Source organism: Idiotropiscis lumnitzeri, chromosome 20 (assembly GCF_059441095.1).
Source record: "Idiotropiscis lumnitzeri isolate Australia: NSW breed Sydney's pygmy pipehorse chromosome 20, RoL_Ilum_1.0, whole genome shotgun sequence".
NCBI classification, from domain to species: Eukaryota; Metazoa; Chordata; class Actinopteri; order Syngnathiformes; family Syngnathidae; genus Idiotropiscis; species Idiotropiscis lumnitzeri.
The window spans coordinates 10,574,083-10,597,864 of NC_142410.1; the positions used below are offsets into that span (position 1 = coordinate 10,574,083).

The 23,782-nt window shown below is 44.7% G+C and overlaps 5 protein-coding genes across 10 annotated transcripts; 3 read left to right on the forward strand and 2 right to left on the reverse strand.

Annotated features, from left to right (window-relative positions):
* Positions 1-1,024: 1,024 nt before the first annotated feature.
* On the reverse strand, positions 1,025-6,057 carry rundc3ab (RUN domain containing 3Ab). The gene is made up of 11 exons (XM_088284326.1): positions 5,726-6,057; positions 4,218-4,333; positions 3,873-4,000; positions 3,673-3,758; positions 3,499-3,588; positions 3,349-3,429; positions 2,837-3,002; positions 2,545-2,702; positions 2,300-2,419; positions 2,074-2,174; positions 1,025-1,995 (listed from the first exon to the last, which is right to left on the reverse strand). Exons 1-11 carry the CDS (start codon positions 5,818-5,820, stop codon positions 1,853-1,855), a joined length of 1,284 nt encoding a protein of 427 aa, XP_088140452.1. The 5' UTR covers positions 5,821-6,057; the 3' UTR covers positions 1,025-1,852.
* A 933-nt stretch (positions 6,058-6,990) lies between these two features.
* On the reverse strand, positions 6,991-13,968 carry pth3r (parathyroid hormone 3 receptor). Of its 5 annotated transcripts, none has more exons than XM_088284338.1 (14): positions 13,882-13,968; positions 13,509-13,701; positions 11,538-11,643; positions 10,557-10,667; positions 10,316-10,440; positions 9,943-10,037; positions 9,666-9,822; positions 9,369-9,522; positions 9,228-9,288; positions 9,087-9,153; positions 8,895-8,989; positions 8,671-8,812; positions 8,548-8,589; positions 6,991-8,317 (listed from the first exon to the last, which is right to left on the reverse strand). In XM_088284338.1, exons 2-14 carry the CDS (start codon positions 13,584-13,586, stop codon positions 7,832-7,834), a joined length of 1,719 nt encoding a protein of 572 aa, XP_088140464.1. In that variant the 5' UTR covers positions 13,587-13,701; positions 13,882-13,968; the 3' UTR covers positions 6,991-7,831. The 5 variants fall into 5 exon arrangements, with proteins under 5 accessions (XP_088140464.1, XP_088140465.1, XP_088140466.1 ...); XM_088284339.1 differs by having other exon boundaries at positions 13,509-13,694; positions 13,882-13,965; XM_088284340.1 differs by lacking the exon at positions 13,882-13,968 and having other exon boundaries at positions 9,943-10,034; positions 13,509-13,865.
* A 464-nt stretch (positions 13,969-14,432) lies between these two features.
* taco1 (translational activator of mitochondrially encoded cytochrome c oxidase I) lies at positions 14,433-16,526 on the forward strand. Its single transcript, XM_088283716.1, has 5 exons — positions 14,433-15,025; positions 15,088-15,194; positions 15,381-15,514; positions 15,844-16,009; positions 16,149-16,526. The coding sequence occupies exons 1-5, from the start codon at positions 14,812-14,814 to the stop codon at positions 16,356-16,358; spliced, it is 831 nt and encodes a 276-aa protein (XP_088139842.1). The 5' UTR covers positions 14,433-14,811; the 3' UTR covers positions 16,359-16,526.
* Positions 16,527-17,324: 798 nt separating this feature from the next.
* kcnh6b (potassium voltage-gated channel, subfamily H (eag-related), member 6b) lies at positions 17,325-22,255 on the forward strand. 2 transcript variants are annotated; one of them, XM_088283714.1, is made up of 12 exons: positions 17,325-17,435; positions 17,501-17,644; positions 18,471-18,896; positions 19,051-19,444; positions 19,559-19,758; positions 19,875-20,127; positions 20,203-20,396; positions 20,477-20,582; positions 20,651-20,920; positions 21,042-21,222; positions 21,371-21,575; positions 21,731-22,255. In XM_088283714.1, the coding sequence occupies exons 2-12, from the start codon at positions 17,501-17,503 to the stop codon at positions 21,959-21,961; spliced, it is 2,604 nt and encodes an 867-aa protein (XP_088139840.1). In that variant the 5' UTR covers positions 17,325-17,435; the 3' UTR covers positions 21,962-22,255. The 2 variants fall into 2 exon arrangements, with proteins under 2 accessions (XP_088139840.1, XP_088139841.1); XM_088283715.1 differs by having other exon boundaries at positions 17,354-17,435; positions 17,482-17,644.
* Positions 22,256-22,714: 459 nt separating this feature from the next.
* LOC148317664 (N-arachidonyl glycine receptor-like) lies at positions 22,715-23,581 on the forward strand. Its single transcript, XM_088285248.1, has one exon. It carries the CDS (start codon positions 22,715-22,717, stop codon positions 23,579-23,581), a length of 867 nt encoding a protein of 288 aa, XP_088141374.1.
* Positions 23,582-23,782: the final 201 nt, after the last annotated feature.

Below are 23,782 nucleotides of genomic sequence, written 5' to 3' on the forward strand. Positions count from 1 at the left end.
AATACACGAACCGCTTGTAGGCTATAGTGAAACATGGGCAAAATTATTTGTATTGAACAGGCATCACATTTTTGTAGAAAATCTCCCATTTGTAGAGATAACCATTCCCCTCGCACCAAATCGGAATCTCATCAAACCTGAGCATAAACTCGACAAGTATGTTTATGTTGACATGATTTTTACAGCCGTCTGAGGGGAACTCCAACCACGATGTGGCCTCTGATAAAAAAAAAAAATTAAAAAAAAGTTTCACACCATGCACCAATTTGTTGCTACGACTCATGCCCCAAAATGGCTGACGCCAGCTCACACATGATCCTAATGAGAACAGGCACAATTGAAAATAGATGGATGTCCAGTGCACTCAACCCTACAAATGCTTGCATGAAAATACACGCTGAACTATTTTTTTCAAATATATGAAACGGCACAAGGAGGATTTTAAAGAAACCAAACTGGCCCCTGATAGTTACAAGCATCCCCACCCCTGATTTGAAGGCCTACGAGCTGCATGTGTGAACACCATCTGGGTGGACTGGTTTGTGGTGTGTGCGCCTGTGTAAGCTCGTGTGTGATCTGCAGCATGCATTGTGGCAGATAAATGTCCCGACTCTGTGCAAAAAAGGGAGTGTCAATGGAGGGGACTGTGAAAGGAGGCGCCGATAACACGCCGTGCCCTCCTTTCAGCAACTCCAAGTCGCCTCCCCCTTAAACTGAACTGTAAATGTGCACCGATGCAGATGGGACTGCGCTCGATAACACAATTGTCTATCTGGCACACCAAAACCGATGTTTTATCTCAGTAGGTGGAAAACCCTTCACAGTGTGTCCAGCAGCTCATTATTTTGCAGCCAGCAGAAGAAGAAAAAAAAAAAGCAGGTTTATTGCATTTAAATTACACAATGTACCACGTAGCTTTCACTGGAAAATATTACAAGAATCTACCTGATGCCAAGTGGCTATGTCATGAAACAAATGAATCATCTAAATAAAGCAAAAAAATAAATAATGAGGGCCACACAAATACAGTTTGGACAGTCGCTTGTTTCCTGCTCACGCTCGGTTTGTGGGGAAAATACAATGAAAACTTTCATTCTGCATAGTCATGGTGCATTTTGCGTTTCATAGCAAACCTCATTAGCCTGATGCTAAAATGTCGTATCCGAAAAGCTAACCTTTGATTCGGCAACACCTAAACTCACAAGGAAGCATCGTTATCTTTGTGTTTGACATCGCTGCAGTTTTGACACACCACAGATGACTGCAAAATTGGAACTCTTTGTCGCGTAAATAACGCTAGCTAGGTAACGGCTGATGCTAACAAAGGCGCTCTAATTCTTAAATAATGGGGTCATGTGGCACGGTTTTAGCCATGCCCACAAAGCAACCTGAAATGGTGAAAAACTGTTTTAACGTGATACCTTCACAAAAGACTTCAACATAGTTCTCAGTCTTTACACCTTTTTAAGCAGCCGTCATTAAATATGCGTAATGAATCTTGAAATAAATCTCTGAATCCACGTATAGAGCAAACAATGTTTCTCTCGGTGTTACCAGCTCATCTGCTACTAGTATGCAAAAGTCAGGAAAAAAAAAGATAAAATTGACTGATGAGACAGAGAAAAGTAGATGACAACCGTGCCTGGTTGACAAATAAGAAAGGCGCCGGGCAGTACAGCAGCACTTTTTTTTTTTTTTTTTTTTACTTGGGAAGTCTTGCTACTCTCTCACAAACACGTAAAAATAGCATAAGTGAAAAGGGGGGCGGAAATTGGTCACAATTTGTTTTCTGTCGCACTGAATTGTCTTTTGGTGTCTGGAAAGCGGACGGTAGTGTTGTCTTTGGCGCCCCCTAGCTGGGAGAGAGGGCAGGACTGTTTTCTGTGCTTATGTGGACCAGACACTCGCTGGACTTGAGGCTTGATAGAGACTTGCAGCTTGGAAAGGAGCCCAAGGAACCACAAAGTCCCATCAGGGAAGGGGTGTAGTCCTTTTCTGGATGCAAGGATGATATTTTAAGCTTTTATTTACTTCTTTTATTTTTTTTTAAAGGAGAACAGTAGGATTGTTCACCTGTGCACCAAGCGCCTCCGTTCTGCTTCCCCTCCAGCCTTAGAGGGTCCGAATCCAAGCTAATCTCCACAGACAGCAGCTCTGTGCTGGGGAAACTCCTCCTGAAGATAAAAAAAAAAAAAGTCCTAAAAAGCGACTGGATAGTCTTGAGCAGTGACCATTTCACCACCAGGCTCATACACAAAGCAAAATATTTCTTCATTTGAATTTTTATCATCAATCAAACCTGCGGAATAGCTTGACGTGGTCGTGGCTGTCGTACGGCTCGAGCAGAGGCCATTGGTTCACCAGTGGGATGGTCAGGTCCTTGGCCAAGTGGGCGGAGTCACACGGAATCAAACTTGCTCTATAAATTAAAAGTGGGAACAATGAGACGACATATCGATTTGGGGGGGGGGGGGGTTGAAAAATGAAAAAAAAAAAAAAATTGCAAACCGCTTTAAATCGTTTTACCAGTTTCACGACACTCACAGTTGCTCCTGAAGTTCTAGGACGACAGTCTCCAGCTCTTTCTTCTCCTGCTGACTCTGGTCGTGCAGCTCATCCAAACGGGCCTTTAGCTTCTTGTTCTCCGTCTCGGTGTTCTTCAGCTGGGACTCCCGCAGCCGCACCAGCTCCTCCAAGTAACCCTGACAACGCACACCCACGCCAACTCAATTTCCACCCCTCTGTCATGTTCAACACATTTTGGGCCGTGCCGTTGTACATTTCCGTGAATTTGTGCTGGAATCACAAAACATTTTTTTTAAAAATGATGCCAGACCTTCTGCGCATGAACGATCTTGAACCTCTGCTCCATCTTGCGGCACTTTGTGCTCCAGCTCTCCTCATCCGTCACCAGAGGCACGTAAGGATGCTCGGGGATGCTGTCGTCACTCGTGCAGCTATCGACGCTCCGCCGGTCGTCGTCGTCACTCACGTAGTCGTAGCTGGAGTAGAAAGAGGCGGGTATTTGGACGTAGCGTTCTCAGAAGAACCGGGTTTTATATTGTTGCGGCGCGATGGTCAAGAGGAACAGGCAAGAGTGTGGATATTTTTATGAGGCTGTTGTTAACGACAGATCGCCCCAATCGCTGACTGCACCCGTGTTTTTCAGTGACAGAGACTCTCCACGCTTTGCTTTCTAGCCACAGGTATAAATGAAATTATAATTATAGTTCAATATCCCTGTAATGGGGGATTCAAAATTGAGTGTTGCTATTCCTCGAAGTCGGTTTCAGTCTGTAGGATCCAACTAAAACAATTTCCTGAAAATGATTTCAAAACAATCAGTACCTTTGCGTGAATTTCAAATATGGCGTGTAGTCAACAACGGCGGAGGATTTTCCATCCAAGGCTTCCCCTTTAAGACAAAAACTGTGGAAGGAGACAAGACGCAGGTAAGATAAGGTAGCACCACGTTTGGCACTCAAAGTAGCTGGTCACCTAAAGTCGATGGCTCCCAGGCCTATGAGCATCCCGGTAAGCACGGAGGCTTCTTCTCTTAGCATGATGGCTCCCTCTGCGTAGAAACGTCTGCAGGGAGACGCAAAAAAGCAGCAGCTTGAAATGTCATTATCCATCCATTTAAAAAAAAAAAATTAAAAATCAACCTCTCACCTTGTCGTCCTAGCATCCCTAAGAGCAGTCGTTATATATTCTGACAGCCTCTTCTCCATCAGGGCCACTCTCATCCAGGCTCGGCCCTAAAGGGATCAACCAAAGTTTTGAAAAGGTGAATCCAGAGTATCTGAATGTGTGAAGTGAAGCCTTCTTTTGAAAAAAAAAAAAAAAAAAATTGAGATCATCCTCGGACTTACTTTGGCTCGTGAGGGGCTGATGTTGTCCATGCTCTCGATGCTGCCAATGCAGCTGTTTGGCAGTTTGGCACAAGCCAGTCGAATGAAGTCCCAGAAACTCCTCCGGCCATCGAACCAGCTACCAGAGCCTGAAAGATTTTTTTTTTTAAGGTTTGAATGTTTTACTCTCATTGAAAAGCACTGACGTTTATATCAGCGGTGGGGGTAATTTACTAAGCGCCTTTTAGCAAGCGTGTGCCTGATCAAAAAGGCAATTCAATCCTTTCTATCCATGTTCATTCCAATTTTCCAATGTTGTTGTGGCACTTTTGAGATTAAACGGAGCCAGAAATCAACATGGGCTACCTTTAAAACGATGGCTGAGAATGTGCTCGAGGATGGCCGCAAAGTTGATGAACTCCTCCGATGAGTCATCAATGGGCTCGGCCGTGTATTTCTCCAAGAGGGTCTTCACTGAAAATCTGTGGGGAGGAATGAAAACAAACACAAAAAAAACCCCCTAAAAACCAATCTTAGATCGTACATTCATAGCAGTTGTCGAAACACTGAAGCATTTTCATCTTTATCTAATGTGATCAGAACAGTCTCATCGCAATCTAATTAAGTCATAGATTTTCATCCATTTATTGCGGACTCATGTCGCCCCACCCAAACTGAACTGATGTCACCCTTAAAGGAAAATGTTTGTGGCGAGCATTCAGAAGACGCCCAGTCACATTTTACTGGATAGATCAATTAGATGACTCGCAAGTGACGCAACCAAATTGATGATGCACTGCGCTGTTTAATAGCGTGCATATGTGATTGGTTACAGGCAACTAACCACTAAGTGCAACGTCCATCTTGAGCTCCATATTAGAAACACTCATTTGCATTTTTTGCATTCGTTCCACCACGAGGCGAGTAATGAAACCCGCCATTGTTCCGGAGGAATCAATGTGTCATTCAATGGACAATGTCAACAGCAGGCAAACACTTGGTGGCTCTTTGAATCAAAATAAGCACAATTCGTGACTCAGTTACTCACTATTGCCCCTGCAGTTACGGGATGGTATTACATGTCACATGAGCTGCTGAATTTACAAATCCCGTACGTCCTCACAAGCCACTAAAGATGAACCAATACAAGTGTTGCATTGGTGATGATACTTTACATCAGTGCAGTACTCGTAAATACGCACCGATACCACTTGAAAAGCCTGACAGCTTTGTCAGCCACCAGACTACGTTCTCCTTCGTCACTTGTTTCTTCTTTGTCTCTTATCTGTGCTCCTTTTACATAGCGCCCCCCAGTGTTCAGACTACGACACCACACAACTGAAATGCCTCATGTCATAGGTCACATTCAAGTGACATGCGTACTAAGATTGCAAAAAACATGCAGTTGGATCAGTCAGTAAAAATGTCAGCAGAGGCAAGTTGTAACTAAAATATTAAATCTTGTCGGTGACCGCTAATGCTACAGTTCCAAAAAGGAGACTCAAAGGTCTGACAAAAGCACAAACACGACTGATGACAGCCCAAACGGACTAAAATGTGTGCAAAAGTGCACTCAAGCCTCTTATATGGTGATTCCCTTGGGTGCCAGCCAGTCCTTGCCCCGGGAAGGTTGTCGTCATGGCAACCACGACATCAGCGGGCTGAGGGTAAATGCAAGATGACACTGCTAAACTCACACCGAGCCCCTTTTGTTGTATTTTTCTGTACAGCACAGAGTTGTCACTGTAGTGACTTCGAATAAGATGATGTCATCTGAGGTCAGGACAGAACTGAGTACCAACAACATCAAGTGTGACGTATATACACGCACAATTATGCGCGTTATCGCAAATGACTCGTAAAGTAACACCGACCTGCACACGGTGATGAGGTTCTTCCTCTCCACTGCCACATTCCGCGTGGATGCTTTCTTGGACACTTCACCCATGGCCACACAGCAGGGCTCCATCCGGCCGCACCGGCTGCCCCGCTATCAAAGGACCCCTCCCTTCCCGACGCCGGTTCGCCTCATTCACGCCCGGACGAGAACCACCCAAGGCGGGAGCGGACGGAGGAAAATGTTCGGAGGAGCCGCGAGATGCAAGTCGTATGTCGTTACTCTGTTTTGATTTTTAATCTCGCCAACAGACTGGTGGTGGACGTCTGTGCTCTGCCTCTCGTTCACGGTGTCTCCGCCCCTCTGTATGACGTCATTATGACGCGACTAAATCCGCTCGACCCCACAAAATAAACGACAAATCAGAAGTATCGTATCTGTTATTTTTATTTGATTAAATATTTGTTTTTCAATTTCCTAGGATTTTATTTGAATGTTTATTTGTGTTGATTATTTATATCAAGACACCACCGTATATCATGAATATATAATACATATATGTATTTACAGTGGTGCCTTGAAATAGGAGTTTAATTCATTCCACGATTAAGCTCGTAACTCAAAACATTACCTGAAATAATCTTAACCCAATAACCCAAGAAACATTTATTCATAATAAGAAAAATACTATAGAACACTCTAATATTTTCCTTTCACATTTTGATTTACTGAATAATGTACTTAAATAGAACTTAAAGTCTTAAACAGTTTATGCATCATGATTAATAAATTCCAGCTCCTTGACGTCAACTCTCCACGACCATAACAGGATAAACGGAACAGATAACGCATGGTGTGCAAGACTATGCATATACAGTTTGTACATACAGAATATGTACTTAATGTCGTGACTATAAAAATAGAACCCACAGATACATGTGAACACTGGTGCAGGTTCAGGTTTCTGTTTGCTTGTGCGAGTCAGGTTCTAAGTGACTTGTGTGAAATTCAGGACACTGTTGCGAGATGATAAAGTGGAAAGGTGGCTCAGGGGAAGGTGAGCGTGCTTGCTTGTGAGGGAGCCAAAGGCATCTGCGTGGGCCCCCAGGGGGCCTATCAGAAGTGACGAATAAACAGAACGACGACAAGGCTGCACTGCAGCGCCCAACCCGTCTAGACGTGTCTGACCACAACCGACTGTTAGGAAGGAATTTTTTGTGACATCCCTACAAAGAACAGTTCAATTCTAGTTACATTTTAATCTGATTCCATTTGCATGTGCAATAAACATTCATTGACTCATACCGGCACATGTTTTTTATTCTGTATTCAAGCACAGCCTCTCGTTTTTGATCGACACTTACGCAACTGTATTTTGTCTGGTTTGGCGGCATAAAAAGTTCAAGAATCAACTGGCCAATTGTACAGTAATTTGAAAGCAGAAATAAATAAAAAAATTGGAGCGAGACAAAAGTGTATTTTTGCACAAACAAAGCAACTTGCTTCAAATATGCAGCAAATACGAGCATGAGCTACATCTGCACAATCTTTTACATCCCAATACAAGAATGTTTTTCGCCACTCCAAACTGGACAGATAATAAAAAGTCAATTTAACAGCTCTCTATTGATCCAAACTGAGCATATTTATATTTTATATTTCATATTTTCTTTTTGACTTTTTCCATTGCACTGTGATGCCTTGAGCAAGTTTGTCATTTGGCTGTTCCAGCTGGAAAAAAAAAAACATGTCTGTAATATGCATTTTAGAGTGAAAAGCACAGGTGTCAAACTCAAGGCCCGGGGGCCAAATCTGGTCCACGACTTCATTTTATTTGGCCCGCGAAGGGCAAATGATGTGCATCAACATCCTCTTTCCTTCCTGTTTCGTCACTCTCCACAGAGGAAAAATAATACATGCCAGTGAGTATTGTTATATCAGCTGTGTGAAGCTTCTTTTTTTTTTTTTGAAGAACTACTCAGCCAAATGGTAGCTCAAATCTTGAAAATTTCGCAAGCCAGGAAACTAAAGGCAACACTGTATCAGTTGTTAACAGATTATGCAGTTGTATCGGCTCTGCTGACCCAGCATAATATTACGAAAAAAAAGTTCACCAAACAATATTAACACAATCCATTGATATTTACAAGACCGTCTCCAGCTCTTTCACAGACAAGCACGTGTCTGGATCCCCTTCCCCGGGGGTCTCCGTCAGAGAAGCTTTCGGCTCGTCGTGTTTTTTGCTACCTCTCACATGCCTTGCAAAGACCCCGCCGAGCCCGGCGCCTCCCGGCCTCCTCGTCGCCGTCCCTGAGCTCTCGCCTTCGCTGGCCATGTATCTGGGCAGGCTGCTTTGCGGATGGAGGGCTGCCTGGCGGGGCGGTCTGAGCGCCACCCCTGCGCCAGCGCCAGCGCCAGCGCCGCCGCCGTAGCCGACCGCCCCTCCGGCGAGGGGAAACGCTCGGTGATTGGCGGCGGACGTACAGACGCTGTGGGTGGTGGTGGCGTGGGACACCATGCCGCCGTAGTAACAGCTGCCTCCGCCGTTGCTGCTGGTTATCCGGGCTTTTTGTTTGAGGTCCAACGCGAGGCTTCTTCTCAGCCACGCCTTCTTCACCTCCGCCTGCACCTGCAAGCAGGACATGAGTGAGCAATGCAATCAAATCGTGACCTTCAAGTTTCCGGCAAGTCTCGAGTCACTTTGGCAAAAATCGAGCAAGTCGAATCAAGTCACACAATCTCGCTCAGTCAAGCCTAGACAACCCTGTTTAAAATGTCAAGTCATGTGACTCGGGTCCAAACCATGTGACTCTATCTCCCCCTACCCGACCTCTGCTCATCAAATCACCACAACATTACCTCGCCGTTGCAGAAGCAGTAAATGAAGGCCACGAAAAAGCCCTGAAAAGAAACAATTGACAATCAAATTCACAAATCACCCTCCTCATCATAATGAGACGTGACCCTTGGATTCGGTCCAACCTGCGATGAGTTGAAGAACATCTCGTAGTGCATCTGCACCTGCCACAGCAGCCCGGAGACTTCGGTGTAAGGAAGAGCCATGAAGACCATGTAGTGGACACCAAACAAAGGCATGAGCACCAGCGTGGACTTGAGAAGCTTCCTAGAGCGGAAGGTCCACATGCGACATGTCGGACGAGGTGATAAAAACTCAACACAAGAACCCGGACGAGAGATTCTCTCACCGATACTGTTGCCGAGGATCCAGTTTTCCGGTTTTGGTCTCCCATAATTTGGAGGCCAACACGCGAATGATGTTGACGAAGAGAAGGAAGTTCACCTGCAGGAGGACAAAAGGATCATTTATCATTGTGGTCGGAGTATTTGATTGCGTAGGTGTACCTAATGAAGTGACCACTGAGTTGATATTTCCTTACAACAATGGCCGCCAGAATGGGAACTTGATAGATCCACTTCAGGTTTCCCGCACTGATGTCCCAACACCTATAAAAAAAAAAAAAAAAAAACATGCCGTCGCCAATTGTCCTCCAATTCCCGCCATTGTGATGGCGACTCACTGTGTGTCGGCCAGTGACGCCCGCACGCTGACCCAAATGGACACAAACAAAGCCGGAACACCTAAGATTACAACGATGGCCATAAATCGGAGTCCTGGAGGGGACACTTTCTCCTCCCGCCCCATGCCGGGGTAAGCTTACCCCACCCGATGATGGTGAGAGCCCACAGGTAATTCTTGTCAGAGAGGAAGGCCATGAAGATGAGGCTGTGGAGGTAAAGGCCCTCCACCAAGATCCAATAATGATTAGTTGCCAGGAAGTAGAGGAAAAACGTGACGGCTACTTTGCAGCCCGCCTAAACACACAAAGAGAAGGTGAAGGGTGTTAATTAGGGATTTAAAAAAAATTTTTTTTTGGGCCGATCGCACAAAAATTCTTGAATTCAGACTCAGACGATACCTCCATGTGATTATGCCTAAATACGGTATATCATGTTACCATGTGCCGCTTCTGGCCCACGAGCTCGGCTTCTGCTTCTGCACCCTCACCGGAGACCGAGTAGAGCACCGCGTCCTTCACGAAGATGCTGACCGCTCGGCATATGAACGATGTGAAGAGGTGCACGTGGATGTAGTTGCGGGTGCAGTGGAGGCGTCTGGAGAGATGGACCAAATATTCATAGACATCCATCGGAAACAGCAAATCTTGACTTTAAAAAAAAAAAAAAAAAACGTAAAATGATCATAAAAGTTTCTAGTATAAGTCTGTATGTTACTTGAAGTAGCAGAGGATGAAGACGGCCACCAGGAGAGACGCCAGAGAGACGGCATAGCCGACAGTGTACATGAGGTGCAGTCGTTCAAACACCTTCTGCATGACAAAGAGAAACACGTAAGACAATGTAGCACAACAGTAGAACGGTTCGGGTGCACTAGGAGGCGAGCAGCAAATAGCAGGGGACTCAAAATGGAACCCTGTGGAACACCGCACTACAAGACTCAGAGCAACTAAGGCTAACACTAAAAATTCCTGCCTGCCAAATTTGCCAATGATCTAAACCACTAAAATCATCCCAACTAGACAAGTATCCTAAAAGTAGCTACTAGTAGCGTTCTTTTCACGTATATCAAATATTTATTCGATAGCACCTCTTCTTGAGTCCTGTAATTCGCTGACAAGTAGGTGGTACACTCGCTGTAGTTTGCCCACGTTCGGTTGATGATGGACACCTGCTCCCAGTTACCTGACGCATCGCAGTGGCGGTAGGCCCGACCTAGAAACAGTCAGAGACATCAACACAACGTTTAAGGTCGCTAGTGCACTGAGTTTGGGTTCGTTAGGTTCGTATGTTGTGCGACGTCATGCTTTGATAAGGAGGCGCGCTAGTACCTGCGTGGTTGAAGTCGTAGATGTATTCGGGACAGCCAACTGATACCAGGTGACCGGCGTTGCTTCTCGGCCAGCAGATGATGCCGTCCCACTCGGGGATGCAGTCACCTTCTGCACCGCGCCCAAAAAGAAAAAAAGGCCACTCTATTTTTAGACTACATTCATTTGAGGGGGAGGGACATTTTTATTCTGCGTAATTGATTTTGGGCTTTTTTTTTTTTTTTAATATTTTTTTTTTTTTATATCCAGTATTTTTGTTTCAAGAAAGATTTTTAATGGTTTTATGGATTTTTTTCAGGGTTTTTTTTGGGGGGGAAGCAGTTTTTTGGAAAAATAATATTTAAAAGAATATATTTTTTTTCCACAAAAACTGAAAATTATTTTTTTTTTTAAAAGTTAGTTAAAACTCAGAAAAACAGCCAGAAATAATTTGGAAAAACAAAAAAAATCTTATATACAACTAAAAAAGTACTTTGAAAAGCAAAATATGAAAAATGAAAGTAAAAAATTGTCCCCCAAAAAAGCCAAAAAATAAATGATTCAAAAACAGCCAAATTTTACCCCACGTTAATTAACATAACATAATTACTCACAATGAAAAAATAAAATATGAACAATAAACTGAAATAAAACATCCCCCAATTTTTAATTTTTTTTTTATTTTCCATATTTGATGAGTTCAACTGAAGCAGCAGCATCTCGATTATTTCTCCAATGAATCCACTGACGCGATCTTTCGGCTCATCTGCATTTGCATCGCATCGTGATCAAGCAACGCTTGCCCTTTGTTGGCCTGCAGGATATGACCTGCGCTCACTTGTATCATATCAGAGCTCCCATAAATCACGGCTGCAATAATAACGCTTGCAAATTATGCATCTGCTCTCCTTCACTTTGAAATACATTCCCCCCCCAAAAAAAATGACGCATGCACTCATTTGCATTTCTAAAAAAAAAAAAAAAAAAAAAAAAACAACAGACCTTGCATGAGCGCCATTTGTGACTTGATGCTGTTTTCACACTTGGCGTGAGCGCCAATCAGCACAAAGATCTGCTCGTCACGCGTGATGACGTCGTCGGAGTCCACCTGCCCCGCCGGGAAAATGGACATTGCTTGTCAGATTTGACCAAAGGCGGTTTCTAGTATGATCAATGCTAATTCCGTTAGCTGTCTATCGCAGCATTTGTACATTGTCCCTTTCCCACCGCCATCGACAAAGCGTGACAGGAAATTGCAGCTCATTCCCCATTTTTGACCAACTAAGGCAATCTGTCAACTCTTACTGAGGATTTTGATGAGATGCCTCAAGGTGTTGTGAAATAGTTGAGAGAGGACGCGGTATGTGATGATGCGCCGCCAAGCTCTTTGCTTGCCGCCGCCCGGGCCGGATGGGCCGGATGGCGGGAGAGCTGAGCGGCGCCGCACACAAATGCGGCCTTTGTGCGCGCCTCACGATAGAGCGGCAAAAATCAACAAGAGTCAAAAAAATGTTGGGGAAAAAAACGACTACGCTGGGTTATGACTTCTCGTATAAAAGTCCTATAAGGATTCCTATTTTTTTTTTTTTTTTTTTTAAGTTTTGAGGTTATGTTGCTTCACGGGATGCCATGCCACCAGCAAGAGGTCGCCATTAAATTTTTTATTTTTTCTCCAAATATCTCAATCGTGGATTCAAACAAAGATTCCAGCACGGTTCAACGTCACTGCAGTGCGGAAAGAAAAAGGTCAAGAATCCCAACAGACGCATTTCATTAAGCGATCTATTAAAATAAACTTGCCGGTGGGTGAATTTGGCTTTCACTTGGAATGTCGACCGGGTGTCAATTGTTTTTAGAACGGGAACGCTCAGCCCAAGTCAATACTGACATATTGCGAAAGGCAATAGCGGCAAGTGAGTCTCATGTGGTGATTCCTGGAACTTGTGTTTTTGCACGTAGCGTGCGTTATTGCAGTGAAGTGGAACCTTCGAAGTGTGGTTTGACTTTCAAAATTGTCACCCACTTAAAATAACGGTTTGTCACGATTTGATTTTTTTTCAGAAAACACAAAAAAATGAACCAGGTACTGATTATTGGATGAGCGTCGGTTTTACAAGAGGGGGCCAACATCATGAAGAGAGGGTTAAGGCGGAAAAAAAAAATGTAATTCTTCGCAAAATATTTTTGAGAGGTTGACGATATGGAAGTGTGGATGAGGGGTGTGCAAACTTTTTCCTCAGAGGAAAAATCTTAGGATGCATTCTGCTATTTTACCGAAATATGTTTGCAAAAATTTATTTATTTTTTATTTTTTTTATTTTAAGTGAGCAAATGAAATAAATGATTTTTTTCATTTTCTAAAATATTTTCTTTTACCATGATTTTTCGCTTATGTGAGAATCTTTACATTTGTGTTACTGTCCATCCCAAGCAAGATTATTGGCAAATCCCGTTCATTTCAATAATTTGAGACGAGTGTTTTGAGTTACAAGTGTGGTCACGAATTGAATTCAATTTAGAAATTAGACATAGAAAGTAACTTTTTCATATTGCAGCTGAAAGCCCGCCATGTTTCCTGTAAAAAAAACAAAACAGTTCACACGTCTCTGTGACATTTTCCACATTTGGCCTCAGGTTGGGAGTGGTATTTCTTACAATAATATGTCATTGTGCGACCACGGTTTTATTCATACAATCAAATGTCTTTTGATATATAAAAAAAATAAATAAAATTTTCAACCATCGCTTAAGGCTGGAGTTTAAATCAAATTTCCAAAAAGTCTGATTCGATTCTTTTCTATTTTTCACACATTGGCACCACTTAGTTTGTTTTGAGAGCCCACGAAAAAAGTCAGTTTTCATCCAAAATAGAGCCAGAGTGCTCATTTGGAATTGTTTAGCTCATTTTATGATCTTATGATGATTTATAAATCAATAAGTCCATCAGTCAAACATGACAAGGAACATACTTACCAGTCCTGTCACAGTTAGTACACTGTGAAGAAGAACCAAAAGAGCAAGTCCAGGTCCAAGCAACATCCCATCGGTCATTGTGGCAACTTCAACTGGGCCTTGTATAATCTGCCACGCAAAACCTCATGTCCACTCATTCCCTGGAATTGTCATCCCAAAACTCTCCGCTGGGTTCCATTTGGGCTCCTTTCCTCTTGAACGTGTTTATCGTGGCAGTCAAATATAGTAAAAAAAAAAAAAGAAGATAAAAACAATTAGAGTTCAGGGTCTCTTTCGTGCACCATGATTGTTCAGCTGGTGATGTTGCTGTGCATAGCTCTGTGAACGCAATGAGGGAGAGCGAGAAAGGGAAAGTGCAGAAGGAACGTGCTACCTTGTGGGGAGGAGAGAGAGCCAAGCGAAGCATTTGGGAGGACGCTTCTGCCTCCTCCGGCAGTTGTTTGGAGGGTTATCTGGCACAGGAGGCCTCATTTGGACTGCCTTGTGAGCTTTTTTTTTTTTTGGTAAAATAACAGCAAAGATATATTTGGCAGTGATATAAAACAGACAGTCTAGATCAGGACAATATCAAGTTGATCAAACCGGCCAGTATCTCTGAACGGGTCTTCCTTACTATGAGACCTTTGAAATCAAAATCAAACTTTACAACACATATATTACGAAGGCAGAAAAAAAAAGTTGTCGCCCAACTGTTCAATATAGCTGATTATAATTTAAAATGGCGTAATTATCCCATTCAAAAGATATAAAAAAGATAATATATTAAAATTGTTGTAAATGTATAAAGACAAGTTCACAAAAAGAATACGGTTACACTGATTTAATAATGTATGAAATTCAGAAAGCCAATTCTCCCGAACGACGCAGGTCTTTGAAAGCACCATACATCCGACAAGAGAGCAAGTGGCTGCTAATTGGTGGAGAAGCAGGAAGTACGTGACATTCGCGTGCTGTCTATGATAAATATTTTTTCATTTGGTGTGTTAGCGTAGGTCCGTATTCACAACATTTAAAGCTATATAAATGTAAATAATAAATGAAAATAATACACTCTCCAAGTAGATACTACGAAAGAATGGCAGTGGACGCTTAACCGCGTCATCACAATCCGGAAGTGACCGGTCACAACAAGGACTTTGTCACGTTGTCTAAGCTTGCAAGATTTCCAACACTAGGCAGTCTTACGTTATTAATTTAGTATGCAAACTTTATCCGAAGGATCTCAGACTGCCAGCGTAGTAGGTCGAAGTTTTAGCGCCATGTGAGTGTTGTTGCTCATAACCGTGTGGCGTTTGTGAAGGGCATGGCTGGGCGGATGTTGCTGGAGGCGATCCGGGACCTGCGACCCATTGGGCAACTTTGGCGGAGTCCTCCTGTCCGAGGTGTGCACTTGAGCCCCGCCTTGTGCGCGGGTCACAACAAGTGGTCCAAAGTCAAACATATTAAAGGTCCAAAAGATGAAGCGAGGGGGCGAATGATAGCCAAGTTTACCATGATGATCAAGCTGGCCGTGAAAGGTGAGCATTAAAAAAATGATTTTTTAATTTTTTCAAATCTGAGCAATCCTTGCTCTTTGCAGAGGGTGGACCCAATCCAGATATGAACGTCAATTTAGCCCAACTCCTGGTGCAGTGCAGGAATAAGAACGTACCAAAAGCATCCATCGAGATTGCCATCAAGAATGCGGTGCGTTCAAAATCGTGGGTCATAATTCAATTCCATTCATTCATTTCCAATGTACATTTCCTACACATTTGTCCTCATTCGGTTCATGGGCAAGAGCTGGCAATAGCATTTATTTGTCAATTCGCTGTGGGCCTGTAATCACACAATAATGCATGATAAATAATTTTCTGTGTGCTCCATTCACAGGAAAAATCCAAGCCAGCATCACAGCACATGTTTGAAGCTCGGGGACCAGGTGGATGCCTTCTGCTCATTGAAGTGCTGACCGATAACAGCAGCCGCAGCCAGCAGGATGTCCGACGTATCCTCAGTAAAAACGGGTTAGGCAGGCTTCCTTTTTGATTTTTTTCCTCCCTGATTTCCCAGCCAACAAATTTATCTGAATGTCACACTGAGAAAGGATTTACACAGAAGGTCCAACTGCCTAGTTCTGAGTTAATCCCTATTTTTTGTGTGTGTGTGTTTGTTAGTGTCTGAGTAGTAGACATCAAGCTAAAAAACTTTTAAATTGCCTACGGATGTCACCAAAGCACTACTTTTGTCCGACTGGAATAACCCAAAAACAGAATTGCAGTGTAAATCCGAACGAATAACAAATTGCACAACGGGTACCTGCCTCAACCAGGTGTGATGATGTGTCCGTCCACAGGGGGATGTTCTCAGAGGGTGCTCGCTATAACTTCAGCAAGAAGGGCGTGGTGGTGGCTCCCGGTCACAACGTCACATCAGAGCGAGCGCTGGAGCTGGCCATAGAGGCTGGAGCAGAGGACGTCCAAGAAACGGAGGACGAGGAGGATGAGGCGCCCCTCCTGCGCGTATGACACAAACAAATGCACCTTTGTTCATCACATCATTTGGATGTCAGACTTTGTCACAATTTTTTTTAAATCCAAATTTAGAGCCAGTATTATTAAAACAATTACCATACGCTAACAGTCATTTTTTTCCCCCCAGTTTATCTGCGACAATGCGGATCTGCGGAAGGTGCGGGCGTCTCTGGAAGAGCTGGGAATGAAGGTGACGTCGTCAGACTCCGAGTTTGTTCCCGGGAACCTCTCGCCTCTGGACCAGGAGCAGCTGGAGGCGGCTTCGGCGCTTATCGAAGCCCTTAGTGACTGTCCGGATGTGGTTCGCATTTGGGACAATATCCAGGCTCAAAGCTGAGAGGATTTCTGGAGGGATGCTGCTTTTTTTTTTTTTTTTTTTTGTAAATAAAAACCATTGAACAGTTGAGCGGCAACCTTTGTCAACTTTATGCTGCCGAATCTGCCATATTACATAAACTTTTGTTCAATCATGAAATCATGTTTTTAAATAAATGATGCGCCTCTGTGTGTTTGTAATTTTATTTTGTTGCTCAATGATGACTATTCGGACTACTTTGGCATACGAACCAGTAAAACAACTCCAATAATGAAGAGGGAGACACTTGAAAATGTAACAATGAAGGTCAAAACTGAAGGACCAATGTCATGGATCACTTCCCCGCTCGCAGCATTATTATTGTGTCAACACTGCAGTCAATAAGAAAACGCATTAGTGGTATGCATATGCAACATATTGAACGCGTTCTGTACGTTACGGGCCATTCGGAAATCGGACGATAGTTGGACTGATCAATGAAATTTCAAAACGGGGAAACTGATTGTGTAAATTGCAGTTGTAACTTGCGGTTGTAAAATTCATTCCAAAATATTTTTTTTTCCTTTTAACTAAAATGTAACGAAGGATTTCATCAGCAATATTATTTAAACCCGTTTATCCGGTTGTAGGGTTGCGCCAAAAAAAGCAAAGAAACTCATAAGATATCTCATAAAAAGCCAGACCGACCATGATCTTCGTTTTTCAAAAATGTTGGTGTCCCCCAATTCTGAACTGCGTTCAAATTTTCAGTTGAGAATCCATACAAGAACGCGATGTAACATGTCAACAGAGGAAGTCGGTTGTAAGCGCCCTCCGGCTTTATTTCTGTGTTTACCAATGACCGCCATTGATTTTCCCCTCACTTCCACTGGCGCCGCAACGTGGCATCGATCGGTTTTCCAGTGTTGACGAAGACATGCGAGCTGCGTGCCACCCGTTCCAGCCCGTGCCAGAGGGGAGGGTCCGACACTGACATTTGCATCCAGTCTCAGAACTACGGAACCATGAAAGGGACGAGGGGATATTCCTGAATGCATACACGGGCGTTTGATTCTTGGAGTGAAAAAGAAGGATTGAGATTCCACATATTCAAATCAGGTATATTTGATCCTTGAACCTTTCATGTAAAATTGTTGATGGGAAGCGTACTCATCTTTCCTTAGATGTCCGAATTGGACCCGATGAAGTGCGGGGGACCCGCCGACAGGGGTCCTGAATGCCGATCTCCCCCGGCTCCCAGGATGGAACGTCTCAGCCCCTCCAAGGTGAAAGATCGCTCTCCGAACGTCACAGAGAAGGTCACCCAGGTAGGATTGAGGAGTCACTGGAATGTCCCGGTTCAGGTTACTCGTGTTCTCTATTACCTTTGAAAAGTACGATGCTCATGACTGCTGTTAATTGGACTGCGCGTGGAAAAATCAGTAGTTTGTTCGGTGGCTGTCCGTTTTTCCTTCTGGTTGACAAACAATAGCAACATTTGATTGAGCCGAAGTTCAATTGAGTTTGCTGCCCAGGGGCTCAGCATTCTGCATCACTGGCTCGCTGGAACGCTGGCTGCTACCGGAGCTCTTAGGCACTGAAAGGTTGCTGCGGAAAATAAGCTTCAGACGAGATCAAAGAGAAGACTTCCCCAATTGGCGTCCAACCAGAGTCCTCGCTCCAGGATGTCCTTCATCCAACTGTTTTGTACACGATGGATCTGAGAAGAACTTTGGTGTTCCTTCACTGAGTAGCACCGGCTTTACTTTCACGATGCATCGTAGTGACAGAATCAAAGAATGCTACGTTGGACAAGACAGAACTCAGTCTCTAAAGGTTTCTATTTAGTGAGCCCAGAAAGTTGAATGGAGGTAACTGGACTCGTCATGGTTGTTGAAGACTTCATCAACCAGTTGAAATTCAACAACCGAGTTCAGTTTACCTCGATTCAACTTTTGTGAATCTTTGGATTGTGTTAATAGTGTTTGGTGAAATTCCGTCTTGTTGTCGCCGTTTCATTGTCAGTTTTATTTGAGATCCTTGGTATCCAGTTTAAGGTCCATCTACTAGTATGCGCTTTGTCATTCGGAGATTCCTGATTTTGTAATTGCTCCATTATAAAGTCAAAAGAACAGATATATTTTTCAACTTCAGGTTCTTTCCCTGGAGTCTGATGTGCTGCCGGAACATAAACTCCAAGTCCCAGAGACAACGTGGTGGATCTTGCTCCATTACAGCCCCTTCAAAGCCTTCTGGGACTGGATCATTCTCCTCCTGGTGCTCTACACGGTGGTGTTCACCCCCTACTCGGCGACGTTCCTCTTGGACGAGCACGGCGACGTGCGTCAGAGGATCTGCGGCTACACGTGCAACCCGCTCAACGTGGCCGACCTGATGGTGGACGTGCTGTTCATCGTGGACATCGTCATCAATCTGCGCACCACCTACGTGGACCACAACGACGAGGTGGTGACGCAGCCCGGACGGATTGCCAAGCATTATATCAAAGGGTGGTTTCCTATTGATCTGTTTGCGGCAATCCCCTTTGACCTTCTCATTTTTAGGTCTGGCTCTGATGAGGTAAGACCAGCACCACACAAGACTTGATTCCCAACCAATTTCACTGCTTTGATCTGAAAACAAGCACGATTATTATTGAAGTATTTGTATACAACCAATCAAAAAGTCAATTCTCCTCTGCTCTTCCCTGAGCATCTGTTTCTTACTTCCACAGATGGCGACCTTAACAAGTCTGCTCAAAACGGCTCGCTTGCTGCGGTTGGTCCGTGTGGCGAGAAAACTGGACCGCTATTCCGAGTACGGCGCAGCCGTTCTCTTCCTGCTCATGTGCACTTTTGTGCTGATCGCCCACTGGCTCGCCTGCATCTGGTACGCTATCGGCTTCGTGGAGAGGCCCTACACGGAGACCGGTTGGCTAGACAATCTGGCCGAGCAACTTGGCAAGACGTACAACGACAACGACTCCAGCTCCGGTCCGTCCGTCAAAGACAAATACGTGACCGCCCTGTACTTTACCTTAAGCAGTCTGACAAGCGTTGGGTTTGGGAATGTCTCTCCCAACACAAACTCGGAGAAGATCTTCTCCATCTGTGTCATGGTCATTGGCTGTGAGTAAATCCATTTTTTTTAATGCGGCAGGAAAAATTAAGCTTGGGCAGCGCTATTCAAAAGAACCAATTAAAAACCGACTCACTTATTTTGTCTTGCTTCCTCCCTTTCAGCTCTTATGTATGCCAGCATATTCGGGAACGTCTCGGCCATCATCCAACGGCTGTACTCTGGTACGACTCGCTACCATACCCAGATGCTACGTGTCAAAGAGTTCATTCGCTTCCACCAAATCCCCGTCAGCCTGCGCCAGCGACTGGAGGAATACTTTCAACATGCGTGGTCCTACACAAATGGCATCGACATGAACGCTGTAAGTTTTTACATTGTAACACAATATTGCTTTACGTTGTTTGCTTCTGGTCCTGGAAACACTTGACCCCCTGAGGGGTGTGGAAATCTCCCTCACAGCCATCTTCTCCTCCGCAGGTGTTGAAGGGCTTCCCAGAATCCTTGCAAGCCGACATCTGTTTGCACTTGAACCGATCTCTGCTACAGACGTGCAAGGCCTTCCGAGGAGGCAGCCAGGCCTGCCTGCGAGCCTTGACCATGAGGTTCAAGACGGTCCACGCACCTCCGGGCGACACCCTCATCCACTGTGGCGACATCCTTGACTCGCTCTTCTTCATCACGCGGGGTTCCATCCAGGTCATCAGGGATGATGTGGTGGTTGCCATACTTGGTAAAGTGTAGCCATTTGTGAGAAACACGACACACATTAGGATTCTATCCTAATTTATGAAAACCTCTCTTCCAGAGAAGGATGACATCTTTGGTGAGCTGACCCACCGTTATGATGAGCCTGGGAAGTCCAGTTCGGATGTGCTCACAATCACTTACTGTGACCTGCACCGGATTCTGAGAGATGACCTGCTGGAGGTTCTGGATATGTACCCCGGTTTTGCAGACAACTTCTGGAGGAACCTGGATGTGACATTCGACCTCAGAGATGTAGGTTTGAAAAAACTGCGCTGGATCTGTGGCAGTTTTGGAGTGCAAGACCACTACAACAGAGTTGTACTGTCTATCAGGCAGATCAAGTGGGGCCGATATTAACTGACGATTCAGGCGACGACAGCGATTACCACCACAAGTCAAGGCACAAAATCCACTCTCTGGACTGCAGAATCAGACCAGGTGAGATTTCTCAATCCGCTGCGTTTAACAGAACCATAAAGACTTCATCTTGCATTGTCCTAAAACAGACGGAATGGATCATGAGGATTCCTATCCTCTTCAGTCCTGCAGACATCGCTGCTCCCCACACACAGCCCAATGCGAAGACAGCTGCAGCTGCAGTTCCCCATATTCCCAGTCCAGCGAGGATTTGACAAAACCTCTTGCTCAGGGTGCCAAAGTAGAGTTTTACCCCACCGAAGAACGCAGACGGGAGTACGCTCCTGCTGACGTGCAGCTGCTACCCCCGAGTGGCAATTCGCTGGGTAGGGAAACAGTGTTGGATCACAGTCGTCAAGGTATGGCTGTCTACATTTTGTATGTCTCAAATCAAGTTATGTGACTTGAGACGTGACTCCAAGAAGTGCCCTAAGAGTCAAATGGAAGAAGATCCGATTGTCAAATTTCCAATGTCCGCAGCGTCATCTTTAAATGTGCCAGAAATGTTGCACTACTGGGCAGACCGACGATCTCAACAGCTCTCGAGTCGGGCCTGGCGATCATCTTCGGTCCGCAACTCGTACCATCCACCACCCTTCATTGAAGAGCGGCCCAGTGAGCTTGAGTCTCGACTGGAAGTTTTACATTCACAGCTAAACAGGTGAGCTCAAGAACCCGGAGGCAAGAAATTGTAATAACTTGATCTGCCAGGGGAAATAAACTTAATATTTCATGTCCTTATGTTGAGCGAAATTTGATCATCCGTGGCGTAGGCGGTCCGTTGCTTTATGCATCTTTTACTTTCCTAGATTGGAGACCCGCATGACGGCTGACATCAATGTCATCCTCCAGCTTCTACAGCGCCAGATTGCTCCCGTCCCTCCGGCCTACAGCACCGTGTCGTCTCGGACACTCCCGACTGACTCGACGGGCCTGTATGGCAGCGGGACGCCGGTGCTGCATGCAATGTACCCCATTGCCTCCTTGCAGATTGACAGCCCTGCACCCAGTCCGGTATAGTTAACAGGAACCGTTCAAATCCAAAATTTTTCAGAGGTTACAAAAGTAATGTAACTGTACAGTAACTGATTCTTCGTCGGTTTTGTGATTAAGGAAATGCCTTCCACCAGTGCAGTGTTTCATACTTTTTTTCATCTGTCTTACTCTAGACTTCCACCCACTCAGATATGAAATTCCCAGAGAAGTCTCAGGAGTTGCCGTCCAGCGGCACCCTCCAAACGGAAACTCATCACAGTTCAACCGCAGAACGGCCACATTCTGCAAACCCGCTGACGTCCACCTCTCTGCGTTACCCCTCGCTGCCGGACAACCTGGACCTGACCTCAGGACAGTCTGAGATCCAGAAACACCTCTCAGACCCAGTACTTCCTGTCACTTAACAGACCCACTGGGTCTGTAAGGCATTCAATGTGACGCTCTAGGTTGATCGGACACATCCGCCATCAGTACACGATGTAAGTCTCGAAAGTCAAAGACTCAAGTTAGACTTGAGAATTTGAGAAGACAACTTAACTTGGACTTGAACGACAAGTCTTGCCGGATTCCACTTGAAAACCTGCCTTTTCAAGGTAGTGGGGCATTTTGTTTTGTTTTGAAAGAGAGAAACAATTCCAGGGGAAGTGGGACCTAGGGTGACAAACAAATGTGTCTCTATAGAACGCCTCTTTATAGACATTTTAGGTGTGACCTTGTCAAATAAAAGTCAATTATAAGTAAAATAAATTGTGAATGACAAACTGTTCTCAGTTGTCTTACCTGTCTAAACGAGTGATGTATAAATATAGCTCAGACTCGGGGGGCTTTCCGGACAATCGCACTTGATAAAGATCCAGTCCAGCCAGGTGGAAGTCCACTGGACATTATGGATCTCTCTGCTGTACGTGGTTCTGACTGCGTGGAAACGCTCCCAAATAAGATTGAAATGAAGCGAGCCGTGTCATTGTAAACACCTCCGGTGCATTTGTTTTGTTATCATCACAAATGCCTCAGCTCTCTTGCTCGTTTCCATAAATACGTGCTGCGCTTGGCGGAACCAGCCAGGAATTTGCAAATTGTTGTTATATTGGCCACTTGGAGGGTACGAGATCCCTGTATAGAGGATAGGAAAGATTATTGTGCAGAATAGGTTGAGGATGGCCAACAATTCCTCGAGCCTTCCAGGTTACGGGGACGTACCCATTTTGGATTATTGCGTCGGCATGGAGACCGGGCTGTATATCAGCTGGATTTGTTCGGCAGTTTGCTGTGCGACGGGACTTCCCGCAAGTTTGATTATTATATGGGATATTTTCAAGGCCTACAGAACCGAAGGTACTTTAACATCCTTTAATCTGTTTGTGTTGAACTTGTCATCCATGGACACTAGCTTCTTACTCTTCCTACCAATTACCATTATAAATGAGGCCAAATATAATATCCGGATGGTGGAAGCCTTCGCCAATGGGATGTACTCTTTGAACATGAGCGGGCGACCGCTCCTGATGGCATGCATCTGTTTGGATTTCTACGTGGCTGTGGTTCACCCCATTTTCTACCGCAGGATGAAGAGTTTGACTCCAAGGGCGGTAGGGGTGCTCACGGTCTGGATTGTGACCTTGATCACAGGCGGGCTTTACTTATCCTTCCACGAGTTGTACTTCACCTTGTTTCCCACATCGTTCTTCATTACCGCCATAGTGATCATCGGCATCTGCAACGCATTCATCCTGCACGCGCTGAACACGTCAGGCAAGAGCAGCAAAGGCGTCCACCCGCAGAAGCAGAGAGCCATTCACATTCTCACCAGCAACTTGGTGTTAGCGGCCATCACCTACGTTCCTCCGGTGGTTCTCTTCCTCTTTGGCCTCTACCTGATGTCGGATGAACGGGTCTTCAGATGCACGATCGCAGTTCCGGTTTCCATGACGACCACGTTGGGCTCTGCAGTCATGCCCATGCTTTATTTAAGTAATTATGGCAAATTCAATTGTCGCTGGGTGGGATGCTGTAAGAAACTGTAATGGAAACTTTTACAAACAGGCAAAGAGTGGGATCAATAAGAGATTGATAGATAGAGAGGTAGATATAAATAGATATAGAGAGATAGAAGATAAAGAGCGTGCAAGCTAGCTAGCTCGGCTAGCGAGAGATCAATAATCAAGAGAGGATATATTAGAATTAGAGACAGAGACACAGAAAATGATTAATAGAGAAATAGAGGG